Here is a 21,593-nt window from a genome sequence, read left to right on the forward strand (position 1 = left end):
GTGTGTGTGGTGCACATGTGTGTGTGTGTGTGTGTGTCGGTGCACATGTGTGTGTGTGTGTGTGTGTATGTGTGGGTGCACATGTGTGTGTGTGTGTGTGTGGGTGCACATGTGTGTGTGTATGTGTGGGTGCACATGTGTGTGTGTGTGTGTGTGTGTGGTGCACATGTGTGTGTGTGTGTGTGGGTGCACATGTGTGTGTGTGTGTGTGTGCACATGTGTGTGTGTGTGTGTGTGGGTGCACATGTGTGTGTGTGTGTGTGTGGGTGCACATGTGTGTGTGTGGGTGCACATGTGTGTGTGTGTGTGGTGCACATGTGTGTGTGTGGGTGCACGTGTGTGTGTGGGTGCACATGTGTGTGTGTGGGTGCACATGTGTGTGTGTGTGTGTGTGTGTGGGTGCACGTGTGTGTGTGTGTGTGGGTGCACATGTGTGTGTGTGTGTGTGTCGGTGCACATGTGTGTGTGTGTGTGTATGTGTGGGTGCACATGTGTGTGTGTGTGTGTGTGTGGGTGCACATGTGTGTGTGTGTGTGTGTATGTGTGGGTGCACATGTGTGTGTGTGTGTGTGGGTGCACATGTGTGTGTGTGTGGGTGCACATGTGTGTGTGGTGCACATGTGTGTGTGTGTGTGTGGGTGCACATGTGTGTGTGTGTGGGTGCACATGTGTGTGTGTGTGGGTGCACATGTGTGTGTGTGTGGGTGCACGTGTGTGTGTGTGCACATGTGTGTGTGGGTGCACATGTGTGTGTGGGTGCACATGTGTGTGTGTGTGTGTGTGGTGCACATGTGTGTGTGTGTGTGTGTGGGTGCACATGTGTGTGTGTGTGGGTGCACATGTGTGTGTGTGTGTGTGTGTGTGTGTGTGTGTGTGGGTGCACATGTGTGTGTGTGTGTGTGTGTGTGTGGTGCACATGTGTGTGTGTGGGTGCACATGTGTGTGGGTGCACATGTGTGTGTGTGTGGGTGCACATGTGTGTGGGTGTGGGTGCACATGTGTGTGTGTGTGTGTGTGTGTGTGTGTGCACATGTGTGTGTCTGTGTGGGTGCACATGTGTGGGTGCACATGTGTGTGTGGGTGCACATGTGTGTGTGTGTGTACATGTGTGTGTGTGTGTGTGTGTGCACATGTGTGTGTGTGTGTGTGTGTGTGTGTGTGTGTGTGTGTGCACATGTGTGTGTGTGTGTGTGCACATGTGTGTGTGTGTGTGGGTGCACATGTGTGTGTGTGTGTGTGTGTGGTGCACATGTGTGTGTGTGTGTGTGGGTGCACATGTGTGTGTGTGTGTGTGTGTGGGTGCACATGTGTGTGTGTGTGTGTGTGGGTGTGGTGCACATGTGTGTGTGTGTGTGTGTGTGTGGGTGCACATGTGTGTGTGTGTGTGTGTGGTGCACATGTGTGTGTGTGTGTGGGTGCACATGTGTTTGTATGTGTCGGTGCACATGTGTGTGTGTGTGTGGGTGCACATGTGTGTGTGTGTGTGTGGTGCACATGTGTGTGTGTGTGTGTGGGTGCACATGTGTGTGTGTGTGTGGGTGCACATGTGTGTGTGTGTGTGTGTGTGTGTGTGGGTGCACATGTGTTCGCCTGCTTGAAGGACAAAAGGGGAAACGGAGATGCTGAGACTGATTATATCAAATCACACACACAACCCCCCTCCACATGTTGTTACATTACAGCCTTATTCTAAAATTGATTAAATTGTTTTTTTCCCTCATCAATCTACACACAATACCCCATAATGACAAAGCAAAAACAGGTTTTTCCAACATTTAGCTAATTATTTAACTTAAACATTACTTTGATATAAGGATTCAGACCCTTTAACTCAGTACTTTGTTGAAGCACCTTTGAAGTCGATTACAGCCTCGACTCTTGGGTATGACGCTACAAGCCTGGCACAGCTGTATTTGGGGAGTTTCTCCCATTCTTCTCTGCAGATCCTCTCAAGCTCTGTCAGGTTGGATGGGGCGCGAGGCTACACAGCTATAGTCAAGTCTCCCCAGAGATGGTCGATCAGGTTCAAGTCCAGGCTCTGGCTGGGTCACTCAAGGACATTCACAGACTTGTCCCAAAGCCACTACAGCATTGTCTTGGCTGTCTGCTGCCACCACCATGCTTCACAGTGGGATAGTATAGGCCAGCTGATGAGCGGTGCCTGGTTTCCTCCAGACGCTTGGCATTCAGGCCAAAGAGTTCAATCTTGGTTTCATCAGACCAGAGAATCTTGTTTCTCATGGTCTGAAAGTCCTTTAGGCCTTTTAGCAAATGGCCCTTCTCCCTCGATTGCTCAATTTGGGCGGGCGGCCAGCTCTAGGAAGAAAAAGTCTTGGTGACTCCAAACTTCTTCCATTTAAGAATGATGGAGGCCACTGTGTTCTTGGTGACCTTTAATGCTGCAGACATTTTTTGGTACACTTCCCCAGATCTGTGCCTCAACACAATCCTGTCTCTGAGCTCTACGGACAATTCCTTCAACCTCATGGCCTGATTTTTACTCTGACATGTCAACTGTGGTACCATATATAGACAGGTGTGTGCCTTTCCAAATCATGTCCAATCAATTGAATTTACCACAGGTGAACTCCAATCCAGTTGTAGAAATATCTCAAGGATGATCAATGGAAACCGGATCCACTCAACTGAACTCAACTGAACTCAATTTCGAGTCTAATAGCAAAGGGTCTGAATACTTATGTTCAAAAGGTATTTATGTTTTTATTTTTAATACATTTGCAAAAATGTCTAAAAAACTATTTTCACTTTGTAATTAAGGGGTATTATTGTGTGTAGATTGATGAGGGAAACATTTATTTAATCCATTTTAGAATGAGGCTGTAACGCAACAAAATGTGGAAAACGTGAAGGGGTCTGAATACTTTACGATGCCCCATCTTCCATGAATACAGAGTGGCTTCAGTCAACAACAGCTCTTCAAATTCAATAAAATGTTATTAGTCACATGTGCCGAATACAACAAGTGAAGACCTTACAGTGAAATGCTTACTTACGAGCCCCTAACCAACAATGCAGTTTCAAAAAACGTATGGATAAGAATAAGAGATAAAAGTAACAAGTAATTAAAGAGCAGCAGTAAAATAACAATAGCGAGACTATATACAGGGGGGTACCGGTACAGAGTCAATGTGCGGGGACACCGGTTAGTTGAGGTAATATGTACACGTAGGTAGAGTTATTAAAGTGACTATGCATAGATGACGACAGATATTAGCAGTGGTGTAAAGAGGGGAGGGGGCACTGCAAATAGTCTGGGTAGCCATTTGATTAGATGTTCAAGAGTCTTATGGCTTGGGGGTAGAAGCTGTTTAGAAGCCTCTTGGACCTAGACTTGGCTCTCCGGTATCGCTTGCTGTGTGGTAGCAAAGAGAACAGTCTATGACTGGGGTGGCTGGAGTCTATGACAATTTTTAGGGCCTTCCTCTGACACCACCTGGTATAGAGGTCCTGGGTGGCAGGAAGCTTGGCCCCAGTGATGTACTGGGCCATACACACTACCCTCTGTAGTGCCTTGCGGTTAGAGGCCGAGCAGTTGCCATACCGGGCAGTGATGCAACCTGTCAGGATACTCTCGATGGTGCAGCTGTATAACCTTTTGAGGATCTGAGGACCCATGCCAAATCTTTTCAGTCTCCTGAGGGGGAATAGGTTTTGTTGTGCCCTCTTCACATCGTGCCCTCTTATCTGCATTCCATGCTTCTACATCCACTCAACCTCTCTATGTCACCTATATCTACGTCTAATCTATAGTATGCACAGGCAGACAGGCAAGTCTGCCTTATCAACACTCTTCCGTGTGTCTGTTCGTTTCAGATGGGGAGCGTGTGTGTGTTCACACGTTTGTGTGTAACTGTGTTATCTACAATACTTCCAGTTAAAACCAGTGACTCATCTGGACATGGTAGATCACTGGAGCTGGAGAGAGAGACTGGCAGCACTACAGGAGATAGAAGATTAAGGTTTATCAGGGAAATGTCTCAAGGAAGGCGTCAAAGGTCTACATACATGTATGCGAGCACACACACACACAAGGTCTCAATGTCCCTGATAACCAGCCCATGCTATCTGTGCATCACCAGTGTGTTTGGAGAGAGAGAAGACATCAAACCGTCTGAGAAATTAACCAGAGGGGAGGGAGGCTGAAAAGGACAGAACCAGAGATTGGGATGGAGGAGTAGTCAGGTAACTCGAGATCCAAGGGGTTATCCGACGTTGTAAATTGCTCCCAAGGATGAACCAGACCTGTGAAGGTCTAGAATTTTTTTGAGGTCTTGGCTGATTTCTTTTGATTTCCACATGATGTCAAGCAAAGGACTGAGTTTGAAGGTAGACATTGAAATACATCCACAGGTACAGCTCCAATTGACTCAAATGATGTCAATTAGCCTATCACAAGCTTCTAAAGCCATGACATCATTTTCTGGAATTTTCCAAGCTGTTTAAAGGCACAGTCAACTTAGTGTATGTAAACTTCTGACCCACTGGAATTGTGATACAGTGAATTATAAGTGAAATAAATCTGTCTGTAAACAATTGTTGGAAAAATTACTTGTGTCATGCACAAAGTAGATGTCCTAACCGACTTGCCAAAACTATAGTTTAACAAGAAGTTTGTGGAGTGGTTGAAAAACGAGTTTTAATGACTCCAACCTAAGCGTATGTAAACTTCCGACTTCAACTGTATATGTGTGTGTGTATATATATGTGTGTGTAGACTAGTTCTATGTGATTGTCTGGTAAACAACCCCACCCCTACCACTGTCTCCCCAACCATGAGGTGTGTCATGTGTTCACTTTATCACTTTACACACACAAACACCACACACACCACAAACAACACACAAACACCACACACACACTACAAACAACACACACCACAAACAACACACACACCACAAACAACACACACCACAAACAACACACACACCACAAACAACAACACACACACCACAAACAACACACACACACACACACACACACAAACAACACACACACACCACAAACAACACACACACACACCACAAACAACACACACACACACACCACAAACAACACACACACACACCACAAACAACACACACACACACACACAAACAACACACACACACACCACAAACAACACACACACACACCACAAACACACACACACACACACACGGCCTAGCAGTGAAGACAGGCATTTAGCCAGTGGGGTGTAGGAACAGCGGTACGGCCTCAAGTCTTCAGATCATTGAGATGATAACACCCCTGACAAAGACTTCCAGACAGACACCACACACATCTCCCCTCTTTATCTTCTCATCCCTTTGTCACATCCCTCCTTTTTTCTGCTCCTGTCTTCTCCCGTCAGAGATCAAGAGCTTTAGGGGATCTAACATGGCCAGACGGCAGAACAGATCAGAAAGGAGAATAAAGAACGACGAGAACAAAAGGTATTCACATCGACATGAGCCCTGGTGATGATCGGACAAAATCCCCCTAGATACTGATCTAATGTCTGTTTTTCTGTTCCCTCCCTTATGGTTACAATTAGAATTTAGGGAGGGAAAGCTGATCCTAGATCTGTCCCCAAGGGCACCAGTTTATATTTATTTAACTAGGCAAGTCAGTTAAGAACAAATTCTTATTTACAATGACGGCCTACACCGGTCAAACCCGGACGACGCTGTGCCAATTGTGCGCCGCCCTATGGGAATACCAATCAGGACCAGTTGTGATACAGCCTGTGTTAAAGCTCTATTGACTACACAGACTGTATTCCACAACAAATGAGCCAGAGGGAGCAATGATATGAAAATAAATAAAGTCTCAAGAATGAATCATGGAATCTAATACTCTAGCTTGTTATTAGGCTGGTGCATATTCTGCTCTTTAATAGTGTATTTCACTCTGAGAACACACAGCAGTAGCAGGGAATGCCTGTTAAATATAAATATGCAAATGTAAAACATTTAAAATAGACAATGTGTGCATGTTGGGGTCGTGGGGGGTAAATGTGTGTTTGTGAGAGAGGTAGATATTGAAACCTGCTGCAGCAACCGTAAACCCCTGTCTTCAACAAGCCAGGCGCCAAGTATTCCTTCACACTACAATGGTGTGTGTGTGTGATACTAGCATCACACTGCACTGACAAAACGAGGAGAGAGAAAGAGAGATGAGAGAGAGAGATACAGAGAGAGTGAAAGAGAGAGATAAAAAGAGAGAGAAAGAGAAAGAAAAAGAGATAGATACAAAGAGAGGGAGAAAGCAAGAGAGTGGTTGTCATTGCGACATGATACATTGAATAAAAACATTGCTGTTCTAGAACTGCAAATTCTTCCAATGTGAAAGACCTATTACCTTCTGCTAAGATCACTTTAGAGGTCACAGCTATTTGAGGTCCCACATCCCTACACAGCTTCAATCAACCAAATACACCATTCACCTTGTGTGTGTGTGTGTGTGTGTGTGTGTGTGTGTGTGTGTGTGGGGGGGTGTTACATTATGTGGCTCACCTGTGGGCGGATGACTCTGTCAATGCTCTTCAGGGCAGTGTCTGGGGAGGGGGAGAGCAGTCTGGAGTAGGCCCAGTCGGTGAGGAGCTGTTCCTATGGTTACACAGCTCCGGCTCAGTCACCGTTACCTGGGGAGAGTGGCCTTGAAAGAGAGAGAGAAAGGGAGAGAGGGGGTGGAGCGAGAGGCAAGAGAAGGGGGGTAGATTTAATTAAGACTGGATCAAACGAAGAGGAATACAAACAGAGAGACAGAACAGCAGGTATCCATGGGGGTCAAGGCTGCAATGCATTTCCACTGGAGTTCGTTCAGATGTGAACCTCCGATGTGGCAGCTGCCATGTGCGCTCAAATGGCCAACCAACTGAGCACATCTTTCTTTCTGTCTTAACTGTCTCACACATCACACACACACACACACACACACACACACACACACACACACACACACACACACACACACACACACACCTGAAGGAGTGAGAGAAGAAAGAGTGGCCTGACGAGGACTCAGATGTCAGAGTTGATTTCCCCAGTGTGTGATCAGTTAGGGAGAAAATAAGAAACAGAGGGAGGAGAGGAAAGAGGGAGGAGAGGGAGGAGAGGAAAGAGAGGGAGGAGAGGAAAGAGAGGGAGGGGAAACGAGTGCAGAGGATGGACAGAATCGAATTTCTCACCCACATTAAAAGGGAAAAACCATCCATTTCAATCATCAGCCAACAAGAGAGACGTACACACGCTCCCACAAGTGTGTGTATGTGTGTGTCCGTGCACGTGTAGTCTATCCGTCAGTCCTTGTCGTGCTACACAAACATACAGACGCTCAAATATTTGTCTATACCTTGACACAGACATGGGGAATCACACTGAGGTATCTTTCTCAAGAGGACCAGGAGGACACGTTATGTCCCGGGGGTCAAAACAAAAAGTGGCCTAATTAAGTACCTGTAGTAATTAGTAGCATTCTGTGTTTTCCCAAGCAAAAGTGACTGCTTTTGATAAAAACACTTCTCTGCCTTTCTAATTAAAAATTATTAGAAAAAAAATGTACACAGAACCTGTCAAAAGTTCTCCTTCCAGGGTTTTTCTTAATTTGGACTATTTTCTACATTGTAGAATAATAGTGAAGACAACACATGTGAATCATCTGTGCAAAGCTGTCATAAAGGCAAAGGGCGGCTACTTTGAAGAATATAAAATCTAAAATATATTTTCATTTGTTAAACACTTTTTTGATTACTACATGATTCCATGTGTTATTTCATAGCTTTAATGTCTTCACTATTATTCCACAATGTAGAAAACAGTAAACATATAGAAAAACCCTTGAATGAGTAGGTGTCCAACCTTTTGACTTGTATATTTGATGGAAAATGTATGTTGTATGTTTCTGGACGACGCAACATGCTGCCTTGTTGACAACATTACCGAGCACCACAAATGACTGTTCCATTTGAGAATGGAGCTCCTCCCTCACCTCCTTTGCCCGGTTCCCTGCAGCTCAGTATATTCAAAACAGCCCAGTGACTCACAAGGCGCTTGTCTGTCGTCATTGTGCTTGTAAACAAACACCACGTGACTGGGGAGAGAGCTACATTCTACAGTTACAGTCCTGTAGGTTTTAACTCCAACCCTGTACCTGGAGAGCTACAGTCCTGTAGGTTTTAACTCCAACCCTGTTCCTGTAGAGCTACAGTCCTGTAGGTTTTAACTCCAACCCTGTTCCTGTAGAGCTACAGTCCTGTAGGTTTTAACTCCAACCCGATACCTGGAGAGCTACAGTCCTGTAGGTTTTAACTCCAACCCGATACCTGGAGAGCTACAGTCCTGTAGGTTTTAACTCCAACCCTGTACCTGGAGAGCTACAGTCCTGTAGGTTTTAACTCCAACCCTGTACCTGGAGAGCTACAGTCCTGTAGGTTTTAACTCCAACCCTGTACCTGGAGAGCTACAGTCCTGTAGGTTTTAACTCCAACCCTGTACCTGGAGAGCTGCACAGTCCTGTAGGTTTTAACTCCAACCCTGTACCTGGAGAGCTACAGTCCTGTAGGTTTTAACTCCAACCCTGTACCTGGAGAGCTACAGTCCTGTAGGTTTTAACTCCAACCCTGTACCTGGAGAGCTACAGTCCTGTAGGTTTTAACTCCAACCCTGTACCTGGAGAGCTACAGTCCTGTAGGTTTTAACTCCAACCCTGTACCTGGAGAGCTACAGTCCTGTAGGTTTTAACTCCAACCCTGTACCTGGAGAGCTACAGTCCTGTAGGTTTTAACTCCAACCCTGTACCTGGAGAGCTACAGTCCCGTAGGTTTTAACTCCAACCCTGTACCTGGAGAGCTACAGTCCTGTAGGTTTTAACTCCAACCCTGTACCTGGAGAGCTACAGTCCTGTAGGTTTTAACTCCAACCCTGTACCTGGAGAGCTACAGTCCTGTAGGTTAACTCCAACCCTGTACCTGGAGAGCTACAGTCCTGTAGGTTAACTCCAACCCTGTTCCTGGAGAGCTACAGTCCTGTAGGTTTTAACTCCAACCCTGTACCTGGAGAGCTACAGTCCTGTAGGTTTTAACTCCAACCCTGTACCTGGAGAGCTACAGTCCTGTAGGTTAACTCCAACCCTGTTCCTGGAGAGCTACAGTCCTGTAGGTTAACTCCAACCCTGTACCTGGAGAGCTACAGTCCTGTAGGTTTTAACTCCAACCCTGTACCTGGAGAGCTACAGTCCTGTAGGTTTTAACTCCAACCCGATACCTGGAGAGCTACAGTCCTGTAGGTTTTAACTCCAACCCGATACCTGGAGAGCTACAGTCCTGTAGGTTTTAACTTCAACCCTGTACCTGGAGAGCTACAGCCCTGTAGGTTTTAACTCCAACCCTGTACCTGGAGAGCTACAGTCCTGTAGGTTTTAACTTCAACCCTGTTCCTGTAGAGCTACAGTCTTGTAGGTTTTTAACTCCAACCCTGTTCCTGGAGAGCTACAGTCCTGTAGGTTTTAACTCCAACCCTGTTCCTGGAGAGCTACAGTCCTGTAGGTTTTAACTCCAACCCTGTACCTGGAGAGCTACAGTCCTGTAGGTTTTTAACTCCAACCCTGTACCTGGAGAGCTACAGTCCTGTAGGTTTTAACTCCAACCCTGTACCTGGAGAGCTACAGTCCTGTAGGTTTTAACTCCAACCCTGTTCCTGTAGAGCTACAGTCTTGTAGGTTTTTAACTCCAACCCTGTTCCTGGAGAGCTACAGTCCTGTAGGTTTTAACTCCAACCCTGTACCTGGAGAGCTACAGTCCTGTAGGTTTTAACTCCAACCATGTTCCTGGAGAGCTACAGTCCTGTAGGTTTTTAACTCTAACCCTGTTCCTGGAGAGCTACAGTCCTGTAGGTTTTAACTCCAACCCTGTACCTGGAGAGCTACAGTCCTGTAGGTTTTAACTCCAACCCTGTACCTGGAGAGCTACAGTCCTGTAGGTTAACTCCAACCCTGTTCCTGGAGAGCTACAGTCCTGTAGGTTTTAACTCCAACCCTGTACCTGGAGAGCTACAGTCCTGTAGGTTTTAACTCCAACCCTGTACCTGGAGAGCTACAGTCCTGTAGGTTAACTCCAACCCTGTTCCTGGAGAGCTACAGTCCTGTAGGTTAACTCCAACCCTGTACCTGGAGAGCTACAGTCCTGTAGGTTTTAACTCCAACCCTGTACCTGGAGAGCTACAGTCCTGTAGGTTTTAACTCCAACCCTGTACCTGGAGAGCTGCACAGTCCTGTAGGTTTTAACTCCAACCCTGTACCTGGAGAGCTACAGTCCTGTAGGTTTTAACTCCAACCCTGTACCTGGAGAGCTACAGTCCTGTAGGTTTTAACTCCAACCCTGTACCTGGAGAGCTACAGTCCTGTAGGTTTTAACTCCAACCCTGTACCTGGAGAGCTACAGTCCTGTAGGTTTTAACTCCAACCCTGTACCTGGAGAGCTACAGTCCTGTAGGTTTTAACTCCAACCCTGTACCTGGAGAGCTACAGTCCTGTAGGTTTTAACTCCAACCCTGTACCTGGAGAGCTACAGTCCTGTAGGTTTTAACTCCAACCCTGTACCTGGAGAGCTACAGTCCCGTAGGTTTTAACTCCAACCCTGTACCTGGAGAGCTACAGTCCTGTAGGTTTTAACTCCAACCCTGTACCTGGAGAGCTACAGTCCTGTAGGTTTTAACTCCAACCCTGTACCTGGAGAGCTACAGTCCTGTAGGTTTTAACTCCAACCCTGTACCTGGAGAGCTACAGTCCTGTAGGTTAACTCCAACCCTGTACCTGGAGAGCTACAGTCCTGTAGGTTAACTCCAACCCTGTTCCTGGAGAGCTACAGTCCTGTAGGTTTTAACTCCAACCCTGTACCTGGAGAGCTACAGTCCTGTAGGTTTTAACTCCAACCCTGTACCTGGAGAGCTACAGTCCTGTAGGTTAACTCCAACCCTGTTCCTGGAGTGCTACAGTCCTGTAGGTTAACTCCAACCCTGTACCTGGAGAGCTACAGTCCTGTAGGTTTTAACTCCAACCCTGTACCTGGAGAGCTACAGTCCTGTAGGTTTTAACTCCAACCCGATACCTGGAGAGCTACAGTCCTGTAGGTTTTAACTCCAACCCGATACCTGGAGAGCTACAGTCCTGTAGGTTTTAACTTCAACCCTGTACCTGGAGAGCTACAGCCCTGTAGGTTTTAACTCCAACCCTGTACCTGGAGAGCTACAGTCCTGTAGGTTTTAACTCCAACCCTGTTCCTGTAGAGCTACAGTCTTGTAGGTTTTTAACTCCAACCCTGTTCCTGGAGAGCTACAGTCCTGTAGGTTTTAACTCCAACCCTGTTCCTGGAGAGCTACAGTCCTGTAGGGTTTAACTCCAACCCTGTTCCTGTAGAGCTACAGTCCTGTAGGTTTTAGCTCCAACCCTGTTCCTGGAGAGCTTACAGTCCTGTAGGTTTTAGCTCCAACCCTGTTCCTGGAGAGCTACAGTCCTGTAGGTTTTAACTCCAACCCTGTTCCTGGAGAGCTACAGTCCTGTAGGGTTTAACTCCAACCCTGTTCCTGTAGAGCTACAGTCCTGTAGGGTTTAACTCCAACCCTGTTCCTGTAGAGCTACAGTCCTGTAGGTTTTAACTCCAACCCTGTTCCTGGAGAGCTACAGTCCTGTAGGTTTTAACTCCAACCCTGTTCCTGGAGAGCTACAGTCCTGTAGGGTTTAACTCCAACCCTGTTCCTGTAGAGCTACAGTCCTGTAGGTTTTAGCTCCAACCCTGTTCCTGGAGAGCTTACAGTCCTGTAGGTTTTAGCTCCAACCCTGTTCCTGTAGAGCTACAGTCCTGTAGGTTTTAACTCCAACCCTGTTCCTGGAGAGCTACAGTCCTGTAGGGTTTAACTCCAACCCTGTTCCTGTAGAGCTACAGTCCTGTAGGTTTTAACTCCAACCCTGTTCCTGTAGAGCTACAGTCCTGTAGGTTTTAACTCCAACCCTGTTCCTGTAGAGCTACAGTCCTGTAGGTTTTTAACTCCAACCCTGTTCCTGGAGAGCTGCACAGTCCTGTAGGTTTTTAACTCCAACCCTGTTCCTGGAGAGCTACAGTCCTGTAGGTTTTAACTCCAACCCTGTTCCTGTAGAGCTACAGTCCTGTAGGTTTTAACACCAACCCTGTTCCTGGAGAGCTACAGTCCTGTAGGTTTTAACTACAACCCTGTACCTGGAGAGCTACAGTCCTGTAGGTTTTTAACTCCAACCCTGTACCTGGAGAGCTACAGTCCTGTAGGTTTTAACTCCAACCCTGTTCCTGGAGAGCTACAGTCCTGTAGGTTTTAACTACAACCCTGTTCCTGGAGAGCTACAGAGTCCTGTAGGTTTTAACTACAACCCTGTTCCTGGAGACCTGTACAGTCCTGTAGGTTTTAACTCCAACTCTAATCTAGAGCATATAATAGTGAGCTGGTTGATAACCTGAATCAGGTCAGTTACAACAACTGGGGTTGGAGCGAAAACCTACAGGGGGGCAGCTCTCCATCAACAGGGTTGTAGAGCCATGTCCTAACGTACTGCACAGGTTGACTGCAGGTATTTACTTAAAAAGTAGCGACAAATATATAACATCAAATAACATTTTATTGGTTGCATACACATATTTAGCAGATGTTATTGTGGGTGTAGTGAAATGCTTATTATTCAAATATAAACTCAGCAAAAAAAGAAACGTCCTCTCACTGTCAACTGCGTTTATTTTCAGCAAACTTAACATGTGTAAATATTTGTATGAAAATAACAAGATTCAACAACTGAGACATAAACTGAACAAGTTCCACAGACATGTGACTAACAGAAATGGAATAATGTGTTCCTGAACAAAGGGGGAGGGGGGGGTCAAAATCAAAAGTAACAGTCAGTATCTGCTGGGGCCACCAGCTGCATTAAGTACTGCAGTGCATCTCCTCCTCATAGATATTTGGATTTTTATGAATTATCTTTGAAAGACAGGGTCCTGAAAAAGCGACGTTTCTTTTTTTGCTGAGTTTATATTTAAATGTACTCAAAAAATTGTAAGAAATTGTTTCAATAGTATTGATGGTATTGAAAAGCTCAATTCTGGACATGGAAGCCAGTTCCACTGTGTTTTTTCATTGTTCCCCTCTAATCAGGGACTGATGTAGAACAGGGACACCATTAATGTATCAGATAGAACAGAAAGCCAGTAGGCTCTGGACCTCGTATGGTAAGTGTTGAATACCCCTGGTACATATAGTATACCATCCAAACCTATCTGGGAGGAAGAAAGTGTTTGTATGAGAAGATAGGTAGAGAGACAGAGATAAACAGAGAGAGAGGGGGGGGGGTCAGAGGGATAAATATAGACCGATATGGTATTTTCTATTTTCTTGTAGAGTAAATAAGCCTGTCAGCACTGATGATTGAGGTGAGGGTGTGTGTGTGTGTCACAAAGACAGTCTGAGGGAGGTAGTTGATGGGAGAGGTAGCGAGAGGTAGAGAAAGAGCGGGCTATATAAGATAGAGAGATACAGCAGAGAGAGGAACGAGAGGGAGGAAGAAAGTGTTTGTATGAGAGGGAGAAGAGGTAGGGAGACAGAGAAAGGGGGATACAGAGAGAAACAGAGAGAGAGAGAAGATAGGTAGAGAGACAGAAAGGGGGAGACAGAGAGAAACAGAGGGAGAAGATAGGTAGAGAGACAGATATGGTATTTTTCTGTAGAGTAAATAAGACGGTCAGCACTGATGATTGGTGAGAGGGTATGTGTGTGTGTGTGTGTTACAAAGACAGTCTGTGTGTTAGCAGCACAGACAGACCAGTATGTGTTCATAGGCCAGACCAGCTGTACAGCTAGTTAAAGCAGGCATGCAGTACAGCAGGGTACCCCAACTGGCGGCCAGCGGGCCGAATTTGGCCCCGGGTGATTTTATTTGCCCCCCCCCCAAGATTTATGAGCAAAATGTTACTTGTTAGACATAAAAGATTGTAAAAAGACCAGCAAATCAGCTCATAGTGATTTTAATTTAGGAAATCTGTTACAAAGTATTCCCACGCATAATATGTGATCATATACAAATCTAATCAAGTTTTGAAATGATTATGTTTTAGTCAAATATTATATCTGTTTGGGCTTCTTGCAGTCAATTTGCTGTCTACAAATGATTTATAATTCTGTTCCGGCCCACCGACCATCCGCTCAAGAAAAAATATGCCCACGGCTGAATCTAGCTGATGATCCCTGCTGTACAGTATGTACTGGTGGGATATTATCCTGGGGCTATATAGGGTGTGTAGGTATGTACTGGTGGGATATTATCCTGGGGCCATATAGGGTGTGTGTGTGTGTACAGTATGTACTGGTGGGATATTATCCTGGGGCTATATAGGGTGTGTGTGTATGTACAGTATGTACTGGTGGGATATTATCCTGGGGCTATATAGGGTGTGTGTGTATGTACAGTATGTACTGGTGGGATATTATCCTGGGGCTATATAAGGTGTGTGTGTATGTACAGTATGTACTGGTGGGATATTATCCTGGGGCTATATAGGGTGTGTGTGTATGTACAGTATGTACTGGTGGGATATTATCCTGGGTCTATATAAGGTGTGTGTGTATGTACAGTATGTACTGGTGGGATATTATCCTAGGGCTATTTTAGGATGTGTGTGTATGTACAGTATGTACTGGTAGGATATTATCCTGGGGCTATATAGGGTGTGTGTGTGTGTATGTACAGTATGTACTGGTAGGATATTATCCTGGGGCTATATAGGGTGTGTATGTATGTACAGTATGTACTGGTGGGATATTATCCTGGGGCTATATAGGGTGTGTGTGTGTATGTATGTACAGTATGTGTGTGTTTGTTTGGGTTTATGCGCGTGTTTGGGTTAATGCGTGTGTGTACAGCTGTACAGCTCACATGCTCCCAATGCCATACCCCATTAACCAATTACAGTTAAGCTCCCACTACTGTGTCGCAGAATGCACCAATTACAGTTAAGCTCCCACTACTGTGTCGCAGAATGCACCAATTACAGTTAAGCTCCCACTACTGTGTCGCAGAATGCACCAATTACAGTTAAGCTCCCACTACTGTGTCGCAGAATGCACCAATTACAGTTAAGCTCCCACTACTGTGTCGCAGAATGCACCAATTACAGTTAAGCTCCCACTACTGTGTCGCAGAATGCACCAATTACAGTTAAGCTCCCACTACTGTGTCGCAGAATGCACCAATCCAGGTTTGCTTCTCAACACTACATCTCATACAGGATTGTCCTTTAGTGTCGAATGTGCAACAAAACAACATGCTACTTTGACACAGCTATAGTACACACACGGAATAGGCTTGAGAACCTCCAGCCGGACAGGAGGAGAGGGGGAGCCCAGATACTTCACACCCAGGGAAAGAGCATCCAAACTGGGCTTCCAGAGAGCGAAACCCCCTCTCTCTGGAACTATCCTAACACAGCTTGACACGACACAGCAAAACAAAAGCTTGCACCACAACTGGGTACCTGACAAAACGCTCACACACACACACACACACTTTTCTCTGTCTTTATTGGTGTGTCCACACTTGAACTTTAACCTATGAAACTTCTGAGCCTCAGATCTGAAAGAGCGTTTACAAACATGAAATCTTGTGCAATTCTAACAGCCCATAATTTGGAGGGGGTGATTCTAGTCATTTGATGTTCAGCTGTCTGTGGATCAATAGGCCCAAAACTTTCACAACTTTCAGCTCAATGCCACTATCATAGCAATCTAAAACCATTTCAGAGATGTGCTATCTTGCTCTAGTGATACCGCACCATAGCTATCGAAAACAATTTCATTTGATGGCTATTATCTTGGCCTTTTTCATATCACAGACCAATGGTTCTCAGACGGATTTGGAAGTTTTCTTGTGAGTAACCTAGTAAACAAAAACAATGTTTCAAGCCAGGATCGGCCACTGAAGGAATAAGCCTTGAGCTAAAAGTTTGCAGAGGCTTTATCCCAACAATTTTGATGTTTATTTTTATTTTTATAATTGAACAATTGCTGGAGACCCACAGGGTGTGTATGGTTTTGTTCCAGCCTTGCACTAACTAACAACAACTGCTTCAACTAATTAACTTATGATCAAACAGCTGATTGTCATTAATACTTCAACCCAGATCCAAGTATACCTTAGATACTTCAAGGTTTTGAGTTGATATTTTTTGCTCAGTAGAAGCAGAGTTATTAGCATAGCAATATTGTATAGGCTGTGTTCAAACCTAGTCTGCCCTCTTGATATGAAAAGCATATTGTACCATCTGTCTCCTACCGTTTGGTCTCATGATAATTTGACTGTGTTCAGCCTTGCCATACTGATAATAATATCCATCTTGGTAGTATTCCACAACCCCAGCCTCTGACTCTAGAGAGATATGGTGTTGACTCTGTATGCATGAACACAGGTGGTTGGTCAATTAGATGTGAATATTCATGAGCAGTTCACCACTCCTCATTAATGATTCAAACAAAATGGCTGCCAACAAGTGGCGGGGAAAATCTCAGAGCGCTGGAGGGAGGGAGGAGTGAAAGTGTGTGTGTGTGTGTAACATGTGTGTATGCCTCACGATTCCTCCCACATCCCACCCCTCCTTGCCCCTTGCCCATACTCAATGGGGCGTGACTGTTCTAATGGCAGAGCCTGGAGAGTTAGTTGTGCTTCTTATTTCGTGTTGTCGTTGGTTAGTCTGAGCACAATTACCCAAATGTCACCTCCAGAGCTTCATCACGGGGGGAAATGGACTGGAACAGAACGACATCTTGGCTTTAGCTTCAGGGAAAGAAGGGAAGGAGGATAAAGGAGGGGGAGCAGAGAGGAGTGGAAGCATTGGATCGGAGGAAGGGAAGGGTAGATGCTGTGGGAGGGTCAATTGAAAGTGAAAGTTTGTGTGTGTCAAGAAGCATTTTCTGGTGTGTGTGTGTATATATTTGGTGTGTGTGTGTATGTGTGTGACTGCAGTGGCCCATGTGTTTACCCTGGGAGTCGATAGCTATTACCGCTAACCACTTAGCGGTGATAGCTAGCCGTCTGTCTCCTGCCCTGTACGTGATTGCAGGCCTCGAAGCCTCATTGCCATTATATTAAGACACCCTGCTTTCAAAAGACCCATAATATCCCTGTCTGTGGGCTCCTTTATACGCTGTTAGATTATACAGTATATAAGAGTCCCTTACTATTCTAGCTGTTTGCTACATGTAACTGCATGGGAACAGATTGCTACTGTGCTGTGTCTTCCCCCCATTGACGTTTCCTGTTGTGCTGAAGAGATTTCATTATGCAGTATGTGTAGCCTATGTGCTTCTGCAGCACACACAGAGACACAGTGGCTGTGAACGAGCCGTTTGAGGTGATCTTACACTGAGAAGGAGAGAGAGAGAGAGAGCGAGAGAGCGAGAGAGCGAGAGAGCGAGAGAGAGAGAGAGAGAGAGAGAGAGAGAGAGAGAGAGAGAGAGAGAGAGAGAGAGAGAGAGAAAGAGAGAGAGAAAGAGAGAGAGAAAGAGAAAGAGAAAGATTGAAGAGTACATTTAAGTAGACACACTGACAGGGGAAACTGCAAGGCTAAGACATAATGCATACTGTGAGACAGCATGGTTATTTTTGGTGGACGCTACTGACTTAGTCATCATCTCTGAGGACAAGTTAGTAGTCCCTATGTCATTCCTAAGTCGTCCCTAAGTCCCTATGCCCCAGCCAGGTAGGTCTGCAGTAGCAGACAGTAAGGAGATAGATCTGCCTGTTGCGCTGCCAGCTAACTCTACAGTATAGGACAGGTAGGTTTCCTTTAAAGCTGCTGCTGTCTGTTGCGCTGCCAACTAACTACAGCGTAGGACAGCATGTGACTGGGCTAGGGTTGAATACTGGGAACCGGGTTACTGAGATTTCCTGCACAAACTCCACTCTTTTCCCTGGATAAATAACTGCGAGGAAACGGTATATTATAATAAATGATTTCTATGACCAGCATGACATGAAATGGAACTAATAAATGATGGGCCATGTCTCAATCTAGCTTCTCTACAGCCTTCTCTCTGCATGATCAATTATCAACGCTCAGGGTGGGGACAGACAGCGCATCTCAGTACGGAGCGCAGTTTACAATGTGTGTTTCTCATCATGGTAACTTTTTATCTCGTTACAGGTAGGCCTACATTTCCTGCAACATAGTCTATGCTACAGTAATATAAAGACTGAATGCGTGTCAAATTTACACATCTTCGTCTGGCTTTCGGGGGTCACCTTATTTTCTTATTTGTAAAGATGATTTTTCTCGTTGTAAAACAGCCTATCACTCGAATATCATTGCGTTAAATCGGAGTGCATGTGAGCACTCTCTCACAGTCTCTCTCTCTCTCTCCATCAATTCCATTCAAATTGCATCCAAAATAGATCATTCTGTTCAAGAATCTACTAGAAAATCTACGGCAAGATCTAAAAATGGTTCTCTAGCAATGATCAACAACCAATTTGACAGAGCTTGAAGAATGTAGAAAATAGTAATAGGTCAATGTTGCGCAATCCAGGCGTGGAAAGTTGGGTTTGGCCAGGGTAGGCAGTCATTGTAAATAAAAATTTGTTCTTAACTGACTTGCCTAGTTAAATAAAGGTTCAATAAAAAATAAAATCGCTGCCAAAGGTGCTTCTACAGAGTAGTGACTTAGGGGTGTGAATACTTATGTAAATCAGATATTTCTGTATTTCATTTTCAATACATGTAAAACATTTCAAAACATGTTTTCACTTTGTCATAATGGGGTATTGTGTGAAGATGGGTGTGAAAAAAGATAGATTTAATACATTTTGAATTCAGGCTGTAACACAACATGTGGAATAGAGTTCAATCTTGGTTTCATCAGACCAGAGAATTTCTCATGGTCTGAGAGTCTTTAAGTGCCTTTGGTAAACTCCAAGCGGGCTGTCATGTGTCTTTTACTGAGGAGTGGCTTCGGTCAGGCCACTCTACCAAAAAGGCCTGATTGGTGGAGTGCTGCAGAGATGAGAGAACCTTCCAGAAGGACAACCATCTCCACAGAGGATCTCTGGAGCTCTGTCAGAGTGACCATTGGTTCTTGGTCACCTCCCTGACTAAGGCCCTTCTCCCCCAATTGGTCAGTTTGGCCAGGCAGCCAGCTCTAGGAAGATTATTGGTGGTTCCAAACTTCTTCCATTTAAGAATGATGGAGGCCACTGTGTTCTTGGGGACCTTCAATGCTGCAGAAATGTTTTGGTATCCTTCCCCAGACCTGTGCCTCGACCCAATCCTTTCTCTGAGCTCCATGGACAATTCCTTTGACCTCATGGCTTGGTTTTTGCTCTGACATGCTCGGTCAACTGTGGGACCTTATATAGACAGGTGTGTGCCTTTCCAAACCATGTCCAATCAATTGAATTTACCACAGGTGAACTACAATCAAGTTGTAGAAACATCTCAAGGATGGTCAATGGAAACAGGATGCACCTGAGCTCAGTTTCGAGTCTCATAGCAAAGGGTCTGAATACTTCTGTAAATAATGTATCTGTTTTTTATGTTTCATACATTTGCAAACATTTCTAAAAACCTGTTTTCAATTGTAAATGTAATACATTTTAAAATAAAAGCTGTAATGTAACAAAATGTGGACAAAGTCAAGGGGTCTGAGTACTTTCCGAATGCACTGTAGCTAGCTACATCTAAGGGCTTTGTTTTTCTGTCGTGCGAAATGTGTGGTAGCCTATACTGTATATTGTAGGCTATGTATTGGATAACGGAAAAATCATTAAATTTGTTTGGTGCTTGGGATCATAAAATGTCTTTAATGTATGGTTCATAAAATGTCTTTAATGTATGGTTCATAAAATGTCTTTAATGTATGGTTCATAAAATGTCTTTAATGTATGGCTTATCAGTGCAATCCGTTTTGTCACCAAAGCCCCATATACTACCCACCATTGCGACCTGTACGCTCTCGTTGGCTGGCCCTCGCTTCATACTCGTTGCCAAACCCACTGGCTCCATGTCATCTACAAGACCCTGCTAGGTAAAGTCCCCCCTTATCTCAGCTCGCTGGTCACCATAGCATCTCCCACCTGTAGCACACGCTCCAGCAGGTATCTCTCTCTAGTCACCCCCAAAACCAATTATTTCTTTGGCCGCCTCTCCTTCCAGTTCTCTGCTGCCAATGACTGGAACGAACTACTAAAATCCCTGAAACTGGAAACACTTATCTCCCTCACTAGCTTTAAGCACCAGCTGTCAGAGCAGTTCACAGATTACTGCACCTGTACATAGCCCACCTATAATTTATCCCAAACAACTACCTCTTTCCCTACTGTATTTAATTTATTTATTTTGCTCCTTTGCACCCCATTATTTTTATTTCTACTTTGCACATTCTTCCACTGCAAATTTACCATTCCAGTGTTTTACTTGCTATATTGTATTTACTTTGCCACCATGGCCTTTTTTTTGCCTTTACCTCCCTTATCTCACCTCATTTGCTCACATCGTATATAGACTTGTTTATACTGTATTATCGACTGTATGTTTGTTTTACTCCATGTGTAACTCGGTGTTGTTATATGTGTTGAACTGCTTTGGTTTATCTTGGCCAGTTCGGAGTTGTAAATGAGAACTTGTTCTCAACTTGCCTACCTGGTTAAATAAAGGTGAAATAAAAAAATAATACAATTTTCATGCTGATCAAAACTCTAATCAATTCCAGACATATTTATGTGCTTTATACGCTTCCAATTTTGTCAGGAAAAACAGGGTTATCCAGGAGAAAAGTGATTTATTCTTGGGATGGATCATTTGTAAAATACCAGAGAAATGTTCAGCCCCAGACTGGGCTCTTCTCCTTGTTCCATGTCTCTCTCGCACTCTTTCGGTCGCTCCTTCTCTCGATCTCTCGCTTTCTCTCTCACACTCTCTTCTTGTTTCTTTTCTCTCTCCAGAAAAGAGAGTGTGAGAGTGGCTCACCGTCATGTCTCATTACAGATCTGAGTGATTGGGCTAAATGCAGGAATCCCTGATTCCCCCCAGCCCTCCTCTGATTAGTTTAGTTAGCACTTATCCAGAGCTGACCCCTGGAGAAATCTCATCTCAGAAGAAAGGAAGGAAGGCAGGCAGGCAGTCAGTCAGTCTATGTCTGTGTGGAGTGACTCAGAGTGACTGTCCTTGTAGACTGAAATGAAGAAGCTCCACACACACCAGAGATGTATACAACTGCATGTAGGTTTCCTTCACCCATTAGAAGTCAATCACACAGCAAAATACAACAAAAAAACCAACCAACCAAACAGCCTAACTCTCACCAGGAGTGATTCAACCACAGTTACCATGACAACCCACCGCTGACTCACCACCTTTTTACTGGGAGTGTGGTAGAGGCACAGTTGCCAGGACAACCCGTGGTGTAGCCCACCATGGTATTGGTAGAGAGTAAAATGAGAATGCTGGGCATTGTGCTGCGACGGCTTCTGAAAGGAGTTCTAAGGAGTTCTATGCCCTCGTTCTAAGGAGTTCTATGCCCTCGTTCTAAGGAGTT

General features: G+C 44.9%; 1 protein-coding gene across 1 annotated transcript in view; it reads right to left on the reverse strand.

The window, feature by feature from the left end:
- Window positions 1-21,593, reverse strand: part of LOC112267806 (ankyrin repeat and sterile alpha motif domain-containing protein 1B) — a 326,014-nt gene that overhangs the window by 150,512 nt on the left and 153,909 nt on the right. Inside the window, 2 exon segments of the mRNA XM_042297888.1 lie at window positions 6,516-6,562; window positions 6,565-6,657. Of these exon segments, the coding sequence (XP_042153822.1) occupies window positions 6,516-6,562; window positions 6,565-6,657 (140 nt within the window).

Source organism: Oncorhynchus tshawytscha, linkage group LG15 (assembly GCF_018296145.1).
Source record: "Oncorhynchus tshawytscha isolate Ot180627B linkage group LG15, Otsh_v2.0, whole genome shotgun sequence".
Lineage (NCBI taxonomy): Eukaryota > Metazoa > Chordata > Actinopteri > Salmoniformes > Salmonidae > Oncorhynchus > Oncorhynchus tshawytscha.